At 36.0% G+C, this 20,785-nt stretch overlaps 4 protein-coding genes across 9 annotated transcripts; 2 read left to right on the forward strand and 2 right to left on the reverse strand.

Annotated features, from left to right (window-relative positions):
- Positions 1-199: 199 nt before the first annotated feature.
- Positions 200-3,677, reverse strand: ska3 (spindle and kinetochore associated complex subunit 3). Of its 2 annotated transcripts, none has more exons than XM_043249443.1 (10): positions 3,551-3,677; positions 3,244-3,366; positions 3,089-3,150; positions 2,837-3,008; positions 2,268-2,691; positions 1,541-1,620; positions 1,156-1,343; positions 826-1,017; positions 488-691; positions 200-391 (listed from the first exon to the last, which is right to left on the reverse strand). In XM_043249443.1, the coding sequence occupies exons 2-10, from the start codon at positions 3,350-3,352 to the stop codon at positions 368-370; spliced, it is 1,455 nt and encodes a 484-aa protein (XP_043105378.1). In that variant the 5' UTR covers positions 3,353-3,366; positions 3,551-3,677; the 3' UTR covers positions 200-367. The 2 variants fall into 2 exon arrangements, with proteins under 2 accessions (XP_043105378.1, XP_043105379.1); XM_043249444.1 differs by having other exon boundaries at positions 3,244-3,369; positions 3,551-3,666.
- A 1,010-nt stretch (positions 3,678-4,687) lies between these two features.
- hcn5 (hyperpolarization activated cyclic nucleotide-gated potassium channel 5) lies at positions 4,688-11,238 on the reverse strand. Of its 2 annotated transcripts, XM_043248415.1 has the most exons (10): positions 10,010-11,238; positions 9,514-9,700; positions 9,333-9,437; positions 9,109-9,246; positions 8,810-8,971; positions 7,064-7,164; positions 6,827-6,954; positions 6,589-6,735; positions 6,238-6,477; positions 4,688-5,929 (listed from the first exon to the last, which is right to left on the reverse strand). In XM_043248415.1, the coding sequence occupies exons 1-7, from the start codon at positions 10,189-10,191 to the stop codon at positions 6,951-6,953; spliced, it is 879 nt and encodes a 292-aa protein (XP_043104350.1). In that variant the 5' UTR covers positions 10,192-11,238; the 3' UTR covers positions 4,688-5,929; positions 6,238-6,477; positions 6,589-6,735; positions 6,827-6,950. The 2 variants fall into 2 exon arrangements, with proteins under 2 accessions (XP_043104350.1, XP_043104349.1); XM_043248414.1 differs by having other exon boundaries at positions 6,827-7,164.
- A 1,248-nt stretch (positions 11,239-12,486) lies between these two features.
- LOC122351767 (cytochrome c oxidase copper chaperone) lies at positions 12,487-14,773 on the forward strand. 3 transcript variants are annotated; one of them, XM_043249041.1, is made up of 4 exons: positions 12,487-12,605; positions 12,875-13,010; positions 13,180-13,297; positions 14,664-14,773. In XM_043249041.1, the coding sequence occupies exons 2-3, from the start codon at positions 12,892-12,894 to the stop codon at positions 13,262-13,264; spliced, it is 204 nt and encodes a 67-aa protein (XP_043104976.1). In that variant the 5' UTR covers positions 12,487-12,605; positions 12,875-12,891; the 3' UTR covers positions 13,265-13,297; positions 14,664-14,773. The 3 variants fall into 3 exon arrangements, with proteins under 3 accessions (XP_043104976.1, XP_043104974.1, XP_043104975.1); XM_043249039.1 differs by having other exon boundaries at positions 12,488-12,605; positions 14,599-14,773; XM_043249040.1 differs by having other exon boundaries at positions 12,558-12,704; positions 14,599-14,773.
- Positions 14,774-15,877: 1,104 nt separating this feature from the next.
- Positions 15,878-20,775, forward strand: popdc2 (popeye domain containing 2). 2 transcript variants are annotated; one of them, XM_043249035.1, is made up of 4 exons: positions 15,878-17,657; positions 18,233-18,341; positions 18,498-19,050; positions 20,347-20,775. In XM_043249035.1, exons 1-3 carry the CDS (start codon positions 17,161-17,163, stop codon positions 18,999-19,001), a joined length of 1,110 nt encoding a protein of 369 aa, XP_043104970.1. In that variant the 5' UTR covers positions 15,878-17,160; the 3' UTR covers positions 19,002-19,050; positions 20,347-20,775. The 2 variants fall into 2 exon arrangements, with proteins under 2 accessions (XP_043104970.1, XP_043104973.1); XM_043249038.1 differs by having other exon boundaries at positions 15,880-17,657; positions 18,498-18,909.
- Positions 20,776-20,785: the final 10 nt, after the last annotated feature.

Raw genomic sequence — 20,785 nt, forward strand, 5'->3', positions numbered from 1 at the left:
CCATAGTTAGTCCCCATTAATGGTTTTCATTGACATGCTACACTTCTGCATTCAGTCTATCTTGCCATATATGCAAACTAGTCTTGAATTGTAGTGTTCCTCAGTATTTGTGTAATTCTTTAGTAATCTTAATTTAAATTTTCTAAACTCATTTGGGTGAAATCAGTATTTATTTTTTTTTTACATACTAGAAACGGCATTACTTTTTTAAATCTCTTTATTAAGTATTTTCAAAAGGTTTAAAAGTTTGCTCTTGCAATCAAATAATTCAAAAGAATCACTTTATGACTGTAATCTGCTGTTCTCTTGGTTGCACTTCTTGAAAGCCAGGCTTCATGGCGGTCAGCTCAGATTCAACAGTAAATGCTTAAGACTTGCAATGAGACACAAGCTAAAGGAGAAGAAAAAGACATTTTAACAACCGTATTCTTTTTTTCAATTAATTTGACATAAGTCATTATTTCAGAATTACAAGGTAGTGACTCACTTTTAAAATATCCTGTGTTACCGAACTTATATCGGGCATCTCTGGTGTGCATGGCTCTGCAGGGAACTTCACTCTGACTTTTGGAGTTGCAAGGCACCAATCCTGGTTAAAGTCATTTTCATGCATTGGGACCGGGGTTTGCTTGAGGTCTAATATGTGATCTGTCCCCATTTTCATCCCAGAAGCATTACTAGATGGGTTTTTCTACTCAGAGTTAAAGGAAGGACAAGGGCAATGTCAAGAGCATTTCAATACATGAAACTATACACTAATTTGTTTATAAGGTTCTAGGGTATAGTACATTTTTAATTATAAAAAGGCAAACTATGATTACTTACGAAAGCAAGAGAACTCCCAAAAAGGGACTGCAGAGATGGCATCTCAGGTATGGCCTCATTCTCATAACGTAGCAGTTTTGGCATCTCTAGAGCATCAAATGAAGGAGCTCTGTTTGTGTTTGAGAGATCTGCTAGAGGAAAGCTGCCCACCTGTGATGCCCTGTGTCTATCACTTTCTTCCTGTCTGTCGTCCTACGGTAGTAAAGCGTCTACACATTGCACATTTTAAAAGATCATATGCGTTTATGGTTTAACATAATACTTGTCATGTCTATCGTGGTAAATTTTTATGTTAGTAACTAAAGTGTTGAGTAAAAGAGTGCATCACACCTTTTTTATAAGCTTGCTGACAAAAGGTGTTTCAAATGCAGGGAGCTCTGGTGTAGAAGGGCAGTTAGGATGAGGAGGAGAATCAAGGCCATTCGTTCCTTTCAGTGGTGGAGAGCATGGGACACAATGTTTCTCGATCTTAAATCCTGGGGTGCAAAACACTGGAGGCTCTGGGGATTCCAGACTCTCTGGAACATTTAAAAACAATGCACGTCAAAAAAGGCAAGCTTGGAAGAAAAAAAACATCAACAATGCATTTTTTTTGTAACATTCGGGAATACAGGAACTAAATGTTTTACGTTTAAGAAACGATTATTTAAAACTATTATTAAAACAAGTTGAAAACTATTAATAATATTAGGAAACAACAGTTAATATTATTTACCGTCGGAAACACCTTTGTTAGGCCCAGAAGACAAAGTGGGGAAAACATGAGAGGGTTTCTGACCATCCTCTGTTCTTTCACTGTGAAAGACCCAACACACATACGTGCTTAATATACATTTCAAAATTTAGATCAGTACGTTTTTCAGTAAATAATCAGCATGTATGTGCTAAAATGACCAATAGTGACAGTAAATAATTTATAATGTTGCAAAAGTTCTCCATTTCAATTAAATGCTTTTGTTTTGAACCTTCTATTATTTAAAGATTAATTGAAAAAGAACACGTTTCACACATATATTAAGGTGCACAACTATTTTCAACATTAATAATAATAACAACAAGAAAAGTTTCTTGAGCACCAAATCAGTATATTAGGATGATTTCTGATGGATCATGCGACACTGTAGACTAGAATCAATGCATGGTGAAAATGCAACTTTGCCATAACAGGAATAAATTAATAAAGTGAATTAAAATATGCTCACAGCATTACTGTAACACTGTGTATTTGATCCAATAAATGCACTCTTGGTGAGTCTTTTCATGCATACATCTGTTAGATTGCATTTCAAATAATATAACCGCTTTCAAAAATAAGTACAAAATAGTATGGTAAAGTAAATAGTAAAGTCTTTTACAATTTGGAAAATGGTATATTTGGTCTTTTCTGAAGCAAAGCACGATTGTGATGTGATATTCACACCCAGACATAGTAAGCAGCGTACCTGCTGGTCTTTGGTGGTTTCTTGTTGAACAAATCCATGGTAAAGTCATTGTTCCAGCACATGGTGTACTCAGAGATGCCAAAATCCTCTAGTCGTGGGGTCGGAGCATCCTCCTCCATACGCAGAGAGCACTTGGGCGTCTTTGGCTGTGGTGGATGCATGTTTATGACAAATGGTGGTGTCGACAGAGCCACAGCTGGGACAGGAGCAGCACTGTGGGGCGGCTCTGCTTCACTAAGCACTCTTTGGAAATGGAGAGCAGACAGACCAAAATCGGAGAGCTTTGGGGTGCGCAGCTGGTCAACGGGTGGTTGCGTCTTCTCTGGTGTCTCAGGCTGCTGAGCCTCTTCACAAATCCCTTGTCCCATCGCTTCATCTTCATCTGCTGCATCCAACGTTTCTGCATCTTTTGCACCATTCATCTCTAGAATAGTAAGCAAATAAAAAAAAAATTTCCACTAAAAATAGCCACATATCTTCGCAAACCTAAACTTAAAACAAAGTCTTTTTTAATCTTCAATTAGAGATAATAAATGCAAGAAACATTCCTAAAAGCAATAAACATTTACCTGCATTGCCCTGTCTTGTGGTTCGTGGTCTGTAGCCATACTTCTCATAGTGTTTCTTCAGCCTGTCAATGTCTTCTGTGGTTCTCTGCTTCAGCACCAAGCATCTTCTTACAAAGTTCCTCAGTTCAGTACTTGCTGCATTGTGTGAAGCCACCTGAGTTTGAACTTGCCGCTGTACATGGTTTTGTGTTAAGCGAAGCCCTTATTTAAAAATAAAGCGAAATCACGAACCATAACTAATCATAAACATACCTTCAATGCTCTGACTTCAGAGTGCAGCTGGTACAGAGCTTGAGCCCCATTCTCTTCATCCTCTGAATAACACAAACCACATACACCAGTCAGCAGATGTATGCCTATGACCTGATCATTTTATTAGTAACTATAAAATATTTCCTGCAACTTACCATCGTTGTCTTGAGGGTTTTGACTTGCATGCAAGAGATTGTTGCTTTCAGTCTCCAGATGAACAGTCAGTTTCCGCAGCTTCGCAAAGAAACGCTCCGAAGGATTCATTATCAACGTCGCTCCTGCTTTACAATGAAATAACAGTAAATAATTATGAATACTTACATTACCATAACAATATACATGCATAATACTTGTACTGCCCAGCTAATATGCGAATACAATAACAAATTATCTAAAAAAAAAAAAACAACAATGAAGGCAATATCTTAAGCATATTTAATTCATCAATCTATAAGACAATACCTTAACAAAGCTACCGTTGTTTTTATTAAATTAGATTATTAAACAACGAGATACAAATATCGCTAAGCTCTTCTTTCAAATTTCGCGGCACATCCGGGTTCTTTTTCTCTGCCTCGTTAGATGTGGCATCCAAACACCGTTTGTCTTATTACTGCCACCTGTCTCTCGGTACAGTCATTTCGTGCTCGGCGGTTCTCGTGTCCTTGACCGTTGTAATCGAAGGAAACGTTTACGTCTTGCAAGTTTCCGAAAGAAGAAGTGTTTTCAGCATATTTATTTATTTATTTATTTACTTGTCCTTCTGATGAACAGATCTCTATGTTTAGTGACACCCATGAATCTAATTCTAATGTGCACCCTTAGAATCAGTCTAAAACAATATAATATATTACCCAAATACAATTAATGCAAACATTTTTCTTTGAATAATTGCTGAATTGCAGTAATTGATTTTTTATTCGTGATTTATTATTGTGTGACCAGTGACCTATAACCAGGCCGACCCTGAAAGCACAAAGCACAATTCAGTTCAGCCCAACGGGCGTGAAAGGATATCTCCTCAGTGTTCTGCTTCGTTTAGTTTCTGGACACTTCATTCCTCAGTGGTATAGATTTCTTAGGCTGAATGTTTCCAGTCATTAAAGAAACACTTGAATAATAAATAGCATGAAAAAATATATAAATAGATCTCAAATTTAAGCTCTGAACATTAAAAACTCATGGTTTTTTATGTATCCATGACAAATTAAAGACAGTGTTTAAGTTTCCTTAACTTTGACTGGCCTTTGTTTCTCTAAATTTGCAAGTGTCTAATATATATATATATATATATATATATATATATATATATATATATATATATATATATATGACTAATGAAACTTTCTATTTGAATGCCAGAGAATGGGAATTAACTCATTTCAAAATGTAAAATAACTTAGCTTAAGCGAAACGCTGTTGTCAAACTCCTGTTCTGACTGTTAATTTACAGTATAGGCCTAATTTATACATGGTAACACATTACCCTTGAAAATAAAGAACAACTATGCGTTTTTTTGTGTGAAAAAACATTGCGTGATCTTCACAAAAAAATTGCAGAAGAAAAAACAAGGACAAATTTCACTGTTTATTCAGGAACATTTTATTAACATATTTTTTTAAAATATGACTGTTATAAACATTTGACTTTTTAAACCGTGCTACAATTATCTCTACATCCTACAACCCCCACAAAATAATAATAATAATTGAAAGTTTGAGTTTTTTAAAAGCCCAGACAGATTTTTCACATCCATGTGTTGGTTTTTGGAAATAATCTACTGACTCTTGTGGGACACATTTCATGTAAAATTGGATACTTCAAAAGAAGACAGAGGAAGACGTAGAGTCCATCTTGGAGGTGCATACCAGCAGAAACCTGCTAGAGGAACATGCAGCAGAGGTCCTAACAAATTACATTGTGGCTGGTTATGCTTTTCTTTGAGCTATGCATCCTCTTGTGGCCACTTAGAAAGCAGTATAGCAGTGGAGGACAAGAGGGAGAAGAGGAGCTGAAGAAGGTGGCCTACAAACAGTCTAAAATCATCCCATCAGTATTCTCAGAGGAATCTCATTCCAAGGCAGTTGTCAAGTCATACCTTATTTGCTATACAAAGACCATTTTTGGACAGCTTGTTGTTTAACGCTGTAGAACAAGGGGATTCTTAAGCCCACATCCACCAGCAGGAGCAGAATGTTCTAAAACCATGTTCCAAATCTATGCCAATATAGAAGAAGATCCAAGTAATGAAAAGCTGTCAATTTAGGGAAAGTGCATGCTGTGAAAGCTGCAGGAGGGGCTTAATGCAAGTGTAGCCATCTACCAATTTAATTTAAACAGAGATGCAAAATAGAGATCAAAAGGCATTAAGCTCTTGCATCCTTAATTACCCTTACTAAGTAGTGTTATATTTCTAAAAAAATTCCTATCTTACCTAAAATAACTTGTATATAATGTGTATATAATGAACACTACCATTCAAAATTTTGGGGTACGTTAGATAAATTTCTAAATCAAAAGTACTAGCAAAAAAAAGGTATTTAGAATGTAACAAAATCTCTATTTCAAACAAAGACTGTTCTTTGTTGAAAAGATATATCATGGTTTCCAGGAAAACTGTTAAAAGTTGTGCTGCAAATTGTGCCATTGATAGATCTAAATTTTACATTCTCAACATAACAAAATGTCTTTATCCTGTTGAAATGTCTCCATGTACTTCCTGATGTCTGGAAAGTCCTTCAGAACAGAATGAAATGAGTCCACTGACAAGGAAAAAAGCTGACAGATAGTCAGAGCTTGTACTGTGGCCAAACGCCTTCCTCTTGTTAGAAGACATGACTCTGGAAGAGGAAAGGAAAGACTTTATTTAAAGGGATAGTTCACCCATAAATAATTTATTTTTATCAGCCGTTGACTTCCACTGTTTGTTTTCATACTATGGAGGTCAATCCCATCAACTCATGGGTTACACACATTCTTTAAAATGTCTTCTTTTGTGTTTTTAACAGAAGAAATAAACTCAACAGGTTTGAACAGCTTGAGGGTGAGTAAACAATGTGAGAATTTTGGGGTTTTGAGATTTTACGAACAACACTACCTTACATAGTCTAAACAGACATTTGACAAAGCAACGTGACTCGAGACAAACCTCCAAAGCAGTCTCCATCACACAGTTCTCTCTGGTAGAACTCATTCTCCACAAGGACCTGCCCGTGTTCGATGAAGAACATGCGGTCACCAGGAGTGTTCTGGCGGATGATGATGTCTCCCACCTGGTAGACTTCTCATACTGCAGCTCCAGAAGAATGGCATTGATGAAGTTTACATCACAGTTCCGGAAAAAGGGAACTTTTCTCACATGGGCCGAGCACATGGTCATCAGAATTTCCTAACGAAAAAATAACAATCATTAATCTATAAAAACACTGCTTCACTGTTAAAAACATGAGCTGGACATCTTTTAAATAATAATTTCATAATTTCAAACACTGAGCAGTACCTCTCTGAGAGAGGAAGACACCCACTTCAGGACATCCTTCTCATCATACCATTTTCCTGCATAACGAGCCTGAAAAAAGTTGTTGATGCGCATACGAAGGCCTTTTGGAAGCTTCATGAAAGTCATATAATCTTCCATATGATTCATCTATGTAAAAATAAACAGAACACAGAAAATGTGAATGACACCTGGCCCCAGTAATACGTGTCTTTTAGCGATATATTTGTTTTCCTCACACCTTGTTCTTGTACGCTCTTGCTGTTATGTCCACATCAGTCATCATTACAGCAGTGTTGGCGACCATCACTGTGTACATGAGGGCTCCAGACACAATGCTAGTCATGACTATCCACAGCTCAACTTCATCTAAAACAAAAAATAAAAAAATCAGGCATTAAAAGAAGTATCAGTTGTGCATCGTGATCGTTGTGGTATAAAATGAACATTTGGCTAAATCAGCTTATCAAAAGTATACTCCTTGCTTGTGGGTGTTTCAGAGGAACCGTATGATATTGCAGTCATATGAGAGAGGGCCCGAAAGACTCCAAAAGAGTACTTCTCCCCCACTGTAGCATTCTGACAAATCACAGAAGACAAAGCATTGACATTAATACCGTAAAACAACACTACACACTTTTTGTAATCCAGTCTCAGAAAAAAGGTACAAAGGTGGTCTATATGGCACTACCTTTTGAAAAAGATTTTTTTTACTCCCAAATGATGCATATCAGAACCTTAAATTTATCTTAGTACCTAATTTGTACACATTTCTTCATATGTGGTACATTTTAGTACATTTTGATCCTTTTTTTCTAAGAGTATAATTAATTATAGTAGGTTAAATGTAGTATCACAGAGAAGTCTCATTTATTAATAGTAATATTATGACCGTAAAACGGCCTAAGTGCTTAGCTTAAGATGTCAGACTACTTTCTACATATATATATATATATTATATATTATGTATTTACATGCACATATGTATTCTCATATAATTTATATAATATATTATTATATTTAATATAAAAACATTACACATTTTTCCTATAATATATATATATATATATATATATATATATATATATATATATAATATAATATACACATATATATATATATATATATACACATACACATTATACATTATGTAAATTTTTTTTTTTTTTTTTTTAATGTGATTAATCATCCTTGACAGGACAAATATATGTATTTGGGTAGTGGAGTAGTGGGTAATGAAATCTATCTTTAGTCTTAGAGTTGAAAATAGCATGGAAAAGATTTATCTTCAGTGTTAGAGGGCTATCTTTACATTTTTTCTGTCACATCATAGGACACATTGATACGTCAACTGCCCATATATATTTTTATTATTAAAGTTTTTGACTTCATAAGTATTCAGTATTCAGTATTCATTTGCATGATATTTCCAGACCTTGCAAGTACAGTTTTCAAATTTAATGACATTTTGTTTATGCACAGTGTTGGGAAGGTTACTTTGGAAATGTAATAGGTTACAGATTTAGGTTACATAAGTTACCCTATTTAAAATGTAAATTTAAATGACTTTAATAAAGTAATGAAACTGATTACATTTGATTGCTTTTCTAAAGATTTCAACTGTTAAACATTTTCAAACATGTAAACCAGGCAGGGTAAACCTTATAGTAGAACTCAACAGTAATCACTGCCAGACTTTTGAAATCCTTTATCACTTCATCAGATTATAGTATTTTAATTTTAAAGGAGACATGATATGCAAAATTCACTTAAATGATGTGGACATATAAATTGCCTTAGCAGTGTGTGGACACCCTTTTACCACCCTACAATGATAAAAATTAATTCCAGTTTAGATTTTCTGAGTAGTATGATGTAATTTCCAGTTAATCTTAAAAGTGAAGCATGGACATGCACCCATTTAGAAAATAAAATAATTATCTAATAATCATGTTCTAAACTCCTGAAACATTGGTGTTTCGTATTTTAAAGCAGTCAATCCCATTTATGAAAATAATCAATTTAATCAGTTTGTTAGAAAAAAATCCTTAAAAAAACCTTGAAAATGGTAATCCTTAACTTTTTCATAAGTAACTGTAATTTAATTACACATTTGTTTTTCAGTAACTGTAGCTGATTACAATTACTTTCAATTGTAATTAAATTATGTCCGTTACATGTAACTCGTTACTTCCCAATATAAATATGCTGCTCATATACTTACCATTAGATTTTCTCTTCTAACCCAGCAGTCTGAGGGAAACTCCTCAAGCATAGGCACAAAATACTGAATACATCCATTCCAGTGGCAGAGCAGGAAAATCATCATAAATAACGACAAGATTCTGAGGAACACCCTCACCACCTCCAAGTTGGCATTTGAAACCTGTAGATTCGAGATTCGATATGAAAATCAAAAGCAGTGATTCAATATTAAAATCAACACATTATTCAAAGATTGTTTTCTGAATGGCGGCTATGTCGTATGGTCAGTTTCACACATTCAAGCAACTCATTACTTACTCTTTCCACCTCATTGAAAAACCTAACAAGCCTTGACACACGTAGCAAGCGGACAAGGCTGAGGATTCTCACAAACATCAAGATGCGCATCATTTTGCTGGCTCTGGACGAGGGAGAGTCACCGTGGTATTGTAGGTCCTGTCGTGACAGTGGCACAAAATATATTTCATCTGAAGCTTTGTAATTTTAACACAAGCAAAAGATTTGGTTAAAAAGCACATTACCGCAATAAGTAGTATGTAACCAACTGGGAATGCTGCCACCATATCAGGTATAAACCAGCTTTTCAAATACTGTTGTCGAATGCTTTTTAAATCCAGAGTTACTCCCTGTGTAACACCAAGAAAGATTAATTGGAGAAGTTTAAGCAATCTGATATTTGTAATGGCTAGATCTAATCCTTACCTCACTGTCCTCATTAATGATCCCCATGCGAAAGTTAAGACCCACGTCAATCAGGAACAGAGTGTCTGAGAACACATTAAAACCCTCCCAGCCTACTCCACTGTTGCCATCTAGAAATGCAATCTCCATCGGAATGCCAATCAGATTAAGAAATGTTATGGCCACCATACACATGATGTAATAACTCCTGCATAAATAAGGACATGAGTTAGGCATATTTTTAAAAGCGTGCATTTTTGCATGACAGTCCATTCCGAAACTTATTAGTGTTTTAATATGTTACATTTTTTCCCTAACTTTTTTCAATGATTATTTATGCTATTATTGTTGTATCATGTTGTATCATTTCTATTTTCTAATTTACATTATAAACCTAACCCTATCACATTACTTTAAATTGCCAGCACTTTTTTGGGTACGTGCAAGTACATGTACTGTAAAAAAGTGCAACCAAGAAAACTCTACTAAATAAAAACACCAAGACAGATTACAGTACCTTAAACGACTGAAGGGATGGATGACCAACACGCCTCCCTCTTTTTGTCTAACGCACTCCTTCTCCACAGCCACCTCACTGCCGTAGACATACAGCGAGCGTCTGTTCAACTGCGGCAGCAGAAGGTTTTTCCACCCGCTCCAACTGAAGCGGCTGTGATTCTCAGGTGCGAGACGATGCATTTCCAGGCCCTGACTAAGCACTGTGATCACCGAAGCACCTCTAGCATCTCTCACTGTGCTTCTGTGACAACTTTATTTCTGGACTTTCTTTTATGCTGACCATTTCATCCACTTTTCTTCTTCATCTACACGCTCCCTCTCTTGCTTTCTCTCTCTCTCACGCGTGCACATGCACAGCCGCAGAGTAATTTTCCATCACAGTTCTCATGCTCGGTCCAGAACGGAGAAGGAGATAAGTTCCAGGCTTTCCATTCTTCCCCTCTGTCAAACTAACTATTGTCTCATCAACTATTCAGTATCTCTGCCTCGCGCTCACATCAGCTCAGCTCATCTGGACTGCGGGGCGGTTCTTTGACACAAGGTGGTTTTGAATATCACAACTATTGTCATCTGAACTAGACAGATGGTTCTAATAGAACTGGACCTCAGGCTGACAATGGGAGGTGATAGAATTACTTACGCTCTTATTGTGCACAAAGTGACTCTACTGATATGGCAAAGAAATTCTTTCCAATGAACACACAAGAGTGCACAGATAATTTTGCTTCAGAAAGAGACAGAATACAGGTATCTATTTCTGCAGGCAAAGCCAATTTTGGACAAATCAAGTTTAACCTATGTTGCTTAGGTGCAGCCGGTGAAAATGGTCTGTGTTTTCATTGTGGATGTGTTTGCATCAAAAACAGACACCTTACCACATCACAATGGTGGAGCTTACTAGATCTCCAGAAAACTGAATACAGTATTGTGTTGCACTGGCAGACTATGTTTATGAGAGTCACAATAGAGTGTTGAATTTCAGAGTGGTATTCAAGTAATGTAACATGTAACTGATCTTATGTTCTCAGAAGGCAACAAACACCTAAACTGCATTCATTCATTGTAATCTACATATCACATTGCCTTCAGTTATTAAGTGGGTGACTGAATTCATTAAAACACGACTAGTCACTGTTGTTATTAACACATTTGTCTGTGAAGCTTCCGTCTAAATATATCAAACGCTAAAATGATGCTTCCTAAAACAATTTAATCTGTGCAATTATATTCAAGGAATTATATTCAAAGTAAAAGGTATATCATTATTATATTAAAAGCCTAACTAATTGCAAATATAATTCATTCATTGCAAATATAATTGAAAATATTAATAATAATATATATATATATATATATATATATATATATATATATATATATATATATATATATATATATCTGTATGTGTGTAAGTGCCTTACACGTGACACATAAATTCTGAAATAATTGTGCATAAAAATGTACATAAGCACTGCAATTGTTTTCTGATTAATTACACATCTGTTTACATCCTTGAAAAATTATGTGTAATTAATCGGACACAGCACTTTCTGAATTCATGTTGTAGAAAAAATTGGCAAAGTCACCTTTTGTCAACTCATAAATTAAACACAACATACAAACAAACAAAGATATACTAAAAACCCAGTAGAATTACCTGAGGGAGTCCTTGCTGAGTTGGCATTCTGTGTTGGCCTACAAATTGACGTCATGACTGAAATGTTCTATTTTTGCCGCTCATAGCACGCTGAACATAGCAGAAAATGTGGGGAAAATGCAATATAAACATTTATCAACACAATATTTTGCTATATAAGCCAGTTAGCCAGTGTTTGAAAAAAGTGTGTGTCAGACTTGATGCAAGTCTTAGTGACAGGCATACAAGACCAGCATTGTTTTGGCTGCTTTGGGGTTTGGATTCTATTTCAGTTAGACTGACTATCATTTAGATCCCCTCCTCATGTAAATTAAAATGCAATGTCCTCAAAAGCTTGATAACCATTTTTTAAAAAATGTATGATGCAATGTAGTAACCCTGTAAGTGCTTTATTTTCTGTACAGAGATATAACTCTGTTACACATCAGAAGTTCAACATGAAAAAAATATTGTTCATAATACTCATTTGACATAAATTGAAAACATTGACATACATTGACAATATGATGTTATATGACACTTTTAATTAAATTAAACAATTTAATTAAAATAAGTATTAATATGATTACACTGTTAGCTAACGACAAAAAATCTAATATTATAATAATATGCATTATAATATAAATAACATTAATAACCTAAACCTTTAAACGACTTTTATTCTGTAAAAAACGTTTATTGTGTTTTATTGTTCAGCATGTTATGACCTGAATTTAGATTGAATTGCGTTTCGTTTACCTTTAGCTATTCTCGGTGTGAATGTAAATCACATGAGTAGTAAATGGCTTTAGATGTTAATTTAGTTGTTTTTCTTTAAAAGGTAGTGACCCGGAAGATACGCAACACTTCCGCTTTCGCGGGGTTACGCTGTTATTTGACAACTGCAGGTTGCGTAAGGAAGGACACACGTGAGCACATCAGTCGCACATCATATAGAGTGAGTAAAAGATCGTCGGAGTGACTATTTTTTATTTGATATTACCCGACAGCACGATTCGAATATCTTCTGATAAGATCCAGCGTCTTTGACTGTGATGTACGTACGGCTGGGTTTTAGTATTATAACGACACGATAAAGAGCAGAGGACATGATGTAACCGGTGACATGGTGGCTAGTTTGCTGCACTCTGCTGGCTGTGCGACATTAAACGTTGTGACGGAAGTAAAGAGATGACAGATGTCCCGTGCCTTTTTGTTTTTCCATAGAGCTGTTAAAAGTGGAAATGTCGAGCCTGTCAGCAGCCAGTGTTGAGGCTTCACCAGCAATAGAGGCGGCAGAGCAGAAGAAACCCCTCAAGCCATGCTGTGCGTGTCCTGACACCAAGAAAGCTCGAGATGCGTGGTGAGGAGAATTGTAAATATTAGTTAGGGATTTTTTTTTTGCACACAAATTAAATTCTGTTAGAGCAAAATGAGAGTTAGTAAACAATGACAGATTTTTTTTTTCTTTTTGGGTAAACACCCTATACATTTTAACAAGATACCGTGACACAATATTGTCTTCATTGCAGCATAATTGAAAAGGGAGAAGAAAGCTGCACAGGTCTTATTGAAGCTCACAAGGAGTGCATGAGGGCACTCGGTTTTAAGATATAATACCACTATCATCATCATCAGACTGAGTGAATGGTAAGTGTTAGAAAAATGACTAGTCTATATATCCTCTGTGATATTTCTCACTTTTTTTTGCACAACTTGTTCACCAGAACCCTGAATTTTATTAATGCAATTAATGCAATCTCTGTGCACTCTAGAGTTAATTCAGTGAAATATTTCACCTCAAAATTGTCTTTTTTTTTTTCTTCCACGTCATCTGCATGACTGACTTTCTTCTGTGGAGTTATTTATAGCATATAGCCAAGCTGTTCTCCTTCATACAATAAAAGTGAATGGTGTTCACAGCAGTCAGTTTTGGCTGTTCCTTACTAAAAGCTTTATTGGTGCCCTTATGGTGATTTTATTTTTATTTTTTGGAACTCGTCAGCCCCTGATCCTTGTGTTGTATTAAACAGAGCGGGGGCTGTTCCAGAAAGCAGGCTATGTGACATACTCTGGTATATTTAAGAGGAAGCAAGCAGATAACCTTAACTTTCTGTTCCAAAAACGGAGGTAACTTTCAGGGTATGCTAGTAGCCATAGCAACATTCTCTCTGAAGATAACCTGCTCTGGAGTAGGTTATGTTTCAAGGTTAGCTTACTTGAGAGTTATCAGTGCATGTGTGCATGCTCTACTGATGAGACTGCAGTGGTTGTGACAGGTTGAGCATTATTGCAATAAAATTCTTATATGGCTATTATACTTATTATAATATTAATATATCGTCAATATAATCGTTTTCTGTATAAATTATAAAACACTTTTACGTCAAGATATTATGTTTATATTTTATCGTCTCACTTATCATGAATCTGCGTTTTCTATCATTTATAGTTGAAATAAAAATACATCTTATATGACTCTTATGTAATTATCATCAAAAAACAATATAATTCTTATTTTCATGGATTTAAGATTAAACTATTAGCAATATGCACAAAGTATGTAAATGACCTTTGAACAGAAGAAGAAGAAAGAAACAGCATCACACTTTTTCTTAGCTTCAGGTTTCATAGAGACTCTGCGGTTCGTTGTTCTGTTGAGAATGTATTGCGTGTTAATCGGGATCATACTCTGTGTTGAATGAACCTGCTCCCGGACAGAACCAGCATACCTGGAGTAAGCAAGGTTCAGCAGTTGGTAAATTAACCTTGCTTTCTGGAACACCCCCCAGCTCAGATATTCTGCTAAAACGTCCATATTTGAAGTCCCTTTGTATACATTTTAAATAAATCTATGCCTTTTGAAGTATGAAAGATTTTCTGTGTATTTGAGAACATTTGTGTTTAAAGATTTAGTTGTAATGTTTTCTATTTGTCTTTTCTGTTTGTAGTGTCTGACAACCTGTGTGAAATGGATCCCAGTGTGCTCATTTATATTTATATTTTTATACTGCAGGGAAGATTATGCGGGGCTGAATTTATTCCTCTGAGGGAAATGTCTGTCTTTTCTTTCATATTTGATTTGTGCACATTTACGGTCAATAAAGATCCTATGCAAGATGTTAAGAGGTTCTCTTTTCTCGTGTCTTCATTCTTATTTGTATGCAGTAAGAAGAGATTCTTATAACAAGGCTGGCTTTCTCTTTTTACAGCCTATTTTAAATTATTCAATTTAATCGGCATGTATCACACGCTTGATTTATTTATTTTATCACATATTCAATTATTTATGAAGTCGTGTCTGTTGACACCCTGCAGACCAAGCAGTTTTGCGCAAACAGACCGTTCCTTCAAGCTTCCCACTCGGTTGGCTTTCGAATTCCCTGTACCAGCGTTGGGCTGGTGACAGCTGCACTTAACTATGCATGCAGGCCTAAAATAGAGCTGCTGCTCCCAGCACACTCTAATCTGAGGTCTACGCGCAGAAGTGCTTTTATTCTGTATCTACACCTGGTGTGAACCCAGCAAAAGCAATTCATAATTTGCATTTTCTCCTCACGAGTATAGTTCGCCGCTGACACAAACACAAGAACAGTTTGCTTATTCTGCTTGTACATTTTGATGTTCAATTTATTGACACATGCAAATGCATAATTGATATTTTTTTTTATGCATTAAGTGTCAGTAGTTACCTGCTATGAGGTTGTGCGTTCAGCATGTGAGTGAGAACATTACTATCGGCATTCCTCTCTTGTCGATTTGACAGCTCTGAACAGTAACTTTAACACTCTCTTATCATTTATAACAGCAAGTTAAGCTGCACATGATATCCAATGTACATTGACTTTGTGCGTTTCAGTTATGTTTCCATCTATATAAGCTGTCAAGATTTGTGCTAAAACACCTGCATATATCACTGCACAGCTCTTCAAGTGGATTAATTTAGTTAAATTGTCAATTATTTAGTGGATTAGTAATTTTTCTTATTTTCTCAAATGTCTTGTATCAAAATAATGTAGTTCTTCACCTACCCTAGGTTTTGGTAAATATACTTGCTCTCACTAAACTTAATTTGCTCAAACGCACAAAATTTAAAGCCTTTGTCCTTAAAGGGTTACTCCACCCCAAAATGAAAATGTTGTCATTAATCATTTACCCCCATGGGAGGTGGTATAACCCTTTAAGGGCAGAGGCTTTTCATTTTGTGCTGTTCGGTAGACTAAGTTTAGTGAGAGCGAGTTCAATTACCATAAGCTAGGGTAGATGAGGAACTGCATTATTTTGATATGACATACATTTTTTCTCAAAGACTATTTCCAGTGATGAAGATAAGAAATTAAGAGCAAAATATTTAACATTTCCAGCAGAACCAATAGTAAAGGAAGTCCTTTTTAAAATTTTTAAGTATATAACTTTCTGAAGAAATGTTAGGACCAAACGGCTTCGATTATAACAACTGGTAATATGTGATCTTGGTTATATTTATAAAATACGGAACATGCAGCTCAGCTAAGAATAGAATAGGAATAGATTCCTGCATTGTTGTAAGAATGACAGTTAATTAATGTTGTAAAATACGGGTTAATGACCAGCTGTCCTTAGCATTTTGATATTTATGGAGTAACATATATAAACGATAGGCAAGAACATTCTGTATTGTGAATGTGCTGTCATGCCTTACAATGCCATTTGGCATGTTACACAACAATATTCTCATAACTTATGCTAAAATAATAAAAGAAACAGAATGCAAACAGAACAGAAACTCCTGCACTCCACTGCCAAGCAGCAAAATATTAACTACCAACAACTGCTGGGCCAAGTTATGTGAAACTACAAAAAGGGATGGCCAGCGAGGGGAGGTAAACAATGTTACATGACCTCCCCTGTTATTTTATCTGTCTCAGATTCTCTAAATATCCCCCCATAGCCTAGGATCCTCCTCCCCTCAAACACCATTAGAAGAGCTGGAGTACAAATTGTCTGTTTGATTGTGAGAAAACGGGCGTTGGTGACATCTGGCAGAGCTTTCAGAGATCTTCACAAACGTCAGTCCATGTCACTTGTTATCGTAATCACTCTGCCCTGCCATTATTGTGTTATGTTAAGTAGCGAGTCTGCTTTCTCTCTGTGGCTCTTTCCTCCTTGGGTTTCAATTCCAAACATGGTTATCCTTCTCAGGGTCTCTATCCCCGCCTCTCCAGCTCAATGTGTCCAACAGTCCAGTGCGTGACGGAACAGAAGCAGAGACGCTTTAGGACTGATATTGTCAAATTCGAAAGGAAAAGTGGGTGTCAACGGAATGGAATTATGAAGCTTCTTTTATTCCAACTATTTTTGGCAGTAAGAGGTGTATTGGCTGTTAGAGGCTGAGGGGAACAATCTTTTTATATCTGACATTAATTTTATGTTTCTAACAAACTTTTAACACCTTGGGCTTATGTACCACTACTTTTTATCAACAAGGCTCTTTTTTTGAAATCCATTGAACTGAAGACCACATAGCCATAAACATGAATAGTGGCGACTCTACCTTGATTGACTCTATAATTTACAATCACACACTCTGCGATGGATGGACCAACAGCACAGAAGGTGCCATCTACCATCTGGGTAACACCATTCTTTTTTTGGGCTATATGGGTGGTAGTGGAGCATACGGGGCGCTGTACATCTTCAGCTTTTTGGCTCCTGCTTTCGTCTGTTTGACTCTGTGGGGCTGGTTGACAATGTGTGGCCTTGATGTCTTCCTCTGGAACTTGCTGCTGATGCTGCAGTGTTTGGCCCAGGTGTGTCATCTGATTTTTCGGCTGATGCAGGATGGTTTAGCTAACGAGGAGCTTTCTGCGCTTTACACAGCGGTCTATCTGCCTCTGGATGTACCTGTGCAGGTGTTTAAGGAGATTACGGCTGCCAGTGAGAACAAAGTGCTCTCTCTAGCGGCCGAGGAGACGTATGCTATAGAGGGGAAGACGCCCATTGATCAGTTGTCTTTTCTTCTTTCTGGCAGGTGAGAAACAGAATGTAGAATTGTAGTGATTGAACTAGTATTCTTTAAACTATTATTAGTGTAAACACTGCTTATTTTCCTGAAGGTGTAGTCGTCTTAATGTTTGCAGTAGCTTGCATTGCTAAGGCAACATTCTCAGGTGTGTAGTCAGTGTAATAAATATCAACGAAAAGATTTTGTGGGTTAATAATGCTTTTTTGGACCTATTTATTGATTTATTTAAAAAAAATTGTAATACATAAAAAGGCAAAATTTTTGTATAAAATATTTTAGTAAAACTACCTTGCTGCTGCTTAATTAAACACATTTTAGTGTGTGTGTGTGTGTGTGTGTATATATATATATATACACCTTTTACTTGATGGTAACACAGCATTACATTTTTAGTAATTAAATTTAGAGTTAAATTTTAAAGATCTTTTTTTCCGTATGTATTTCTGTGTGTAGCATATTTTAACATATTTTAATGTACATTGAGAGAATTTTCATTTCATGCTTCTTGAAAATGGTACGGATGTTTTTCAAATCCATATTGAACAAACATGAATACAAAACCAGAACTTTTACTTTTACAGGATCAGAGTGTCCTTAGAAGGTCAGTTCCTCCATTATATCTTCCCTCACCAGTTTCTTGATTCTCCAGAATGGGAGTCTCTAAGACCTACAGAAGAGGGCAACTTCCAGGTATGATAACATACAATTTCTATAATTATTACCAATGTGATCAGGTACATCATGGTAGAATCTTTTAGCCTGTGCCACTGAGCAAAATTCTTCAATGTTCCTACAATCATGAAATATTGCATGCCCATAAACTTCCGATGAACCTTTTGACCTCAGGTGACACTGACAGCAGAGACGGACTGTCGTTATATCTCTTGGCGCAGACGTCGGCTTTACCTTCTGCTGTCTAAGGATCGTTACGTTGCCCGACTTTTCTCAGTCATGCTCGGTAGTGACATTGCTGACAAACTGTACTCACTCAATGACAAGCTGTTTGCCAAGAGTGGTGTGCGTCTTGATATCCGTCTGCCCAGTCTCTACCATGTCCTCGCCCCCTCGCCACAGGGCAGTGAGGGTGGCAGTGCTAGTTCACCACCCAGGGGGAGCCAAGGAGATGCTACAGTTGTGCCGATTGATCCAGCCCCATCTAACCGGGGCTTAGATGCAAGAAAAGTCCTTCCAGACATGGGAAAGACCCCAGTGCCCAAACCTCCACATCAACAACCCTCTGACACGGAGATGCCCTTTGGTGAGGATTCAACCAGCTTGGTTCTGGAGGACTTTGCTGATATGACAGGCTCTCTAATGGACTACGGGAGTGAAAGGGATTATTTGAAGTAATAGTTGGGGTGTTGACGCTAACACACTGGGACACTTCTTATAACACAATGTAAGTACACAGGGAAGGATTGGCTGGATTGGTGGGAAGATGGGGCTGGTTTGCATGAAAAGCACAGTTGCATTAACTGTACACTGAACTGCACAAACAATGACTAAGAGAATGCAGAGTGATGAATATGCATGATCAATTGTTATAATGTATATTCTTTTTCGACCTTGATCATATATATGCCATTTGATAAATTCATATGCAAGGAAGGGATGTCAGTTGATATAATATTTAATATATTTCATAATTATATTGAAAATTAATACTCTAGAAGAACAGTGTTTGCTTTTTTTTTTTTTTAATTTATTAGCATTATTATTGAGTATATTGATAATACTGTTCACTGTTAAACTGAAATTAAATTTTAGGTTTGTAATTATTATTTTGATATTTTATTAAATTCATTATGATTAGATTGACAATACACTCATATATATGAATTGTATGATCAGTATAATTTAAATTTTAGTCTTGTAATTTTGTACATATTTTTTATGTACTTATAATAATAATTATATTGATAATGCCATTTAACATTTAATTGCAATTACACTAAAATTAGATTAAAATTTTCCTTTAAATTATAATGTATGCATGTTATTAATATATTGATTTATTAATTCAATCATGATTTAATGCAATTACTATTGATTATTTCTACATTAATTTGTGTAGAGGGTTCTGTAATAATTACAGTATCATTAACTTTAAATTGTTTTAACACAAACACCAATTAAAATCCATAATATTTCCTCATTTAAAACACAGAAAATACTTTCTTAGGTGAGAGATTTTATTTAGTACATGGTAGTGGAGTTATATTCAGTGTTTCCTTCCAAGAATAATTCTTGATATTCTTTTGATATTTCTATGCTTAGGAGAAGGCTAGTTTTATTTTACCACATACATTTGTGGCATAGGCTGGAAAAAAACTGGAAGGGGTTTGGAATATTCAGGGATCCAAACATACCAAGTCTGTTTATTTAGCACTCCATCCTCTCCAAATACTTGGCTTTTTCAACAAGGGCCAGATTGCACTGGTACAGGAGAGCGGGACAGCTGTGGGACGAGGAGGGTTCTGCTGTCATTTGAGACATGACCTTCACATGCTAGTTTCCAAAGGAATGAGATATATGGATCATGTCCAGAAATACAGCCTGTGCTGCAGAAAACAATATGCAAACTACACTAATGAATACAAACATGCCTCTGTGTTGTACTGAAATGAGTTATGGGATTTATTACTGTGTTCTCAATGGCATTTTAATGTGTAACCTTTTTCCATAAATCTAACAGAAGGTGATACTCCAGGAAGACTTCGATTCCAAAGAGGAGGTGCCCCACTGGCCCCTACTGACACCCCAAAGCTGTAGGAATGGTTTCAGCAATGTAAAGACCATAACATCTGAACGATTCTTCCACCAGAATCACCACTGAATCTGATTCCACTCATACAAATGAAGACAACATTAACACAACGAACACTAAATAGATTTTTTTAAAATGTCCTTTTGTTTTGGACAGTGACAGGAGAAGAGATCAAACCTCCCAAAAGAGATACTGTTATATATGATTCCACATTGCACAAAATTTTCATTTGTTTTGGCATGTGCTTAATACTTAAATCTGTTTGGAATACATGAGACAGGCAAAACGTTAGATTTTCAAACACAAATTAATTTTAGCAGCACTTCAGATACTAGTTATATATATATAGATATATATATATATATAG

The sequence above is a fragment of the Puntigrus tetrazona genome, chromosome 9 (assembly GCF_018831695.1).
Source record: "Puntigrus tetrazona isolate hp1 chromosome 9, ASM1883169v1, whole genome shotgun sequence".
NCBI classification, from domain to species: Eukaryota; Metazoa; Chordata; class Actinopteri; order Cypriniformes; family Cyprinidae; genus Puntigrus; species Puntigrus tetrazona.

Excerpts from the sequence above, each read along its gene's own strand:
- hcn5 (XM_043248414.1), bottom strand. The coding sequence starts at position 10,191 with ATGCATCGTCTCGCACCTGAGAATCACAGCCGCTTCAGTTGGAGCGGG. Across the intron at positions 9,701-10,009 it reads CATCCCTTCAGTCGTTTAAG|GAGTTATTACATCATGTGTA; the intron begins GTACTGTAATCT and ends TTATTTATGCAG. Across the intron at positions 9,438-9,513 it reads TCATTAATGAGGACAGTGAG|GGAGTAACTCTGGATTTAAA; the intron begins GTAAGGATTAGA and ends GGTGTTACACAG.
- ska3 (XM_043249443.1), bottom strand. The coding sequence starts at position 3,352 with ATGAATCCTTCGGAGCGTTTCTTTGCGAAGCTGCGGAAACTGACTGTT. Across the intron at positions 3,151-3,243 it reads AAACCCTCAAGACAACGATG|AGGATGAAGAGAATGGGGCT; the intron begins GTAAGTTGCAGG and ends TGTGTTATTCAG. Across the intron at positions 692-825 it reads TTGGGAGTTCTCTTGCTTTC|AAAAACCCATCTAGTAATGC; the intron begins GTAAGTAATCAT and ends AACTCTGAGTAG.
- popdc2 (XM_043249035.1), top strand. The coding sequence starts at position 17,161 with ATGAATAGTGGCGACTCTACCTTGATTGACTCTATAATTTACAATCAC. Across the intron at positions 17,658-18,232 it reads TCTTTTCTTCTTTCTGGCAG|GATCAGAGTGTCCTTAGAAG; the intron begins GTGAGAAACAGA and ends TTACTTTTACAG. Across the intron at positions 18,342-18,497 it reads CAGAAGAGGGCAACTTCCAG|GTGACACTGACAGCAGAGAC; the intron begins GTATGATAACAT and ends TTTTGACCTCAG.
- LOC122351767 (XM_043249041.1), top strand. The coding sequence starts at position 12,892 with ATGTCGAGCCTGTCAGCAGCCAGTGTTGAGGCTTCACCAGCAATAGAG. Across the intron at positions 13,011-13,179 it reads AAGAAAGCTCGAGATGCGTG|CATAATTGAAAAGGGAGAAG; the intron begins GTGAGGAGAATT and ends TCTTCATTGCAG.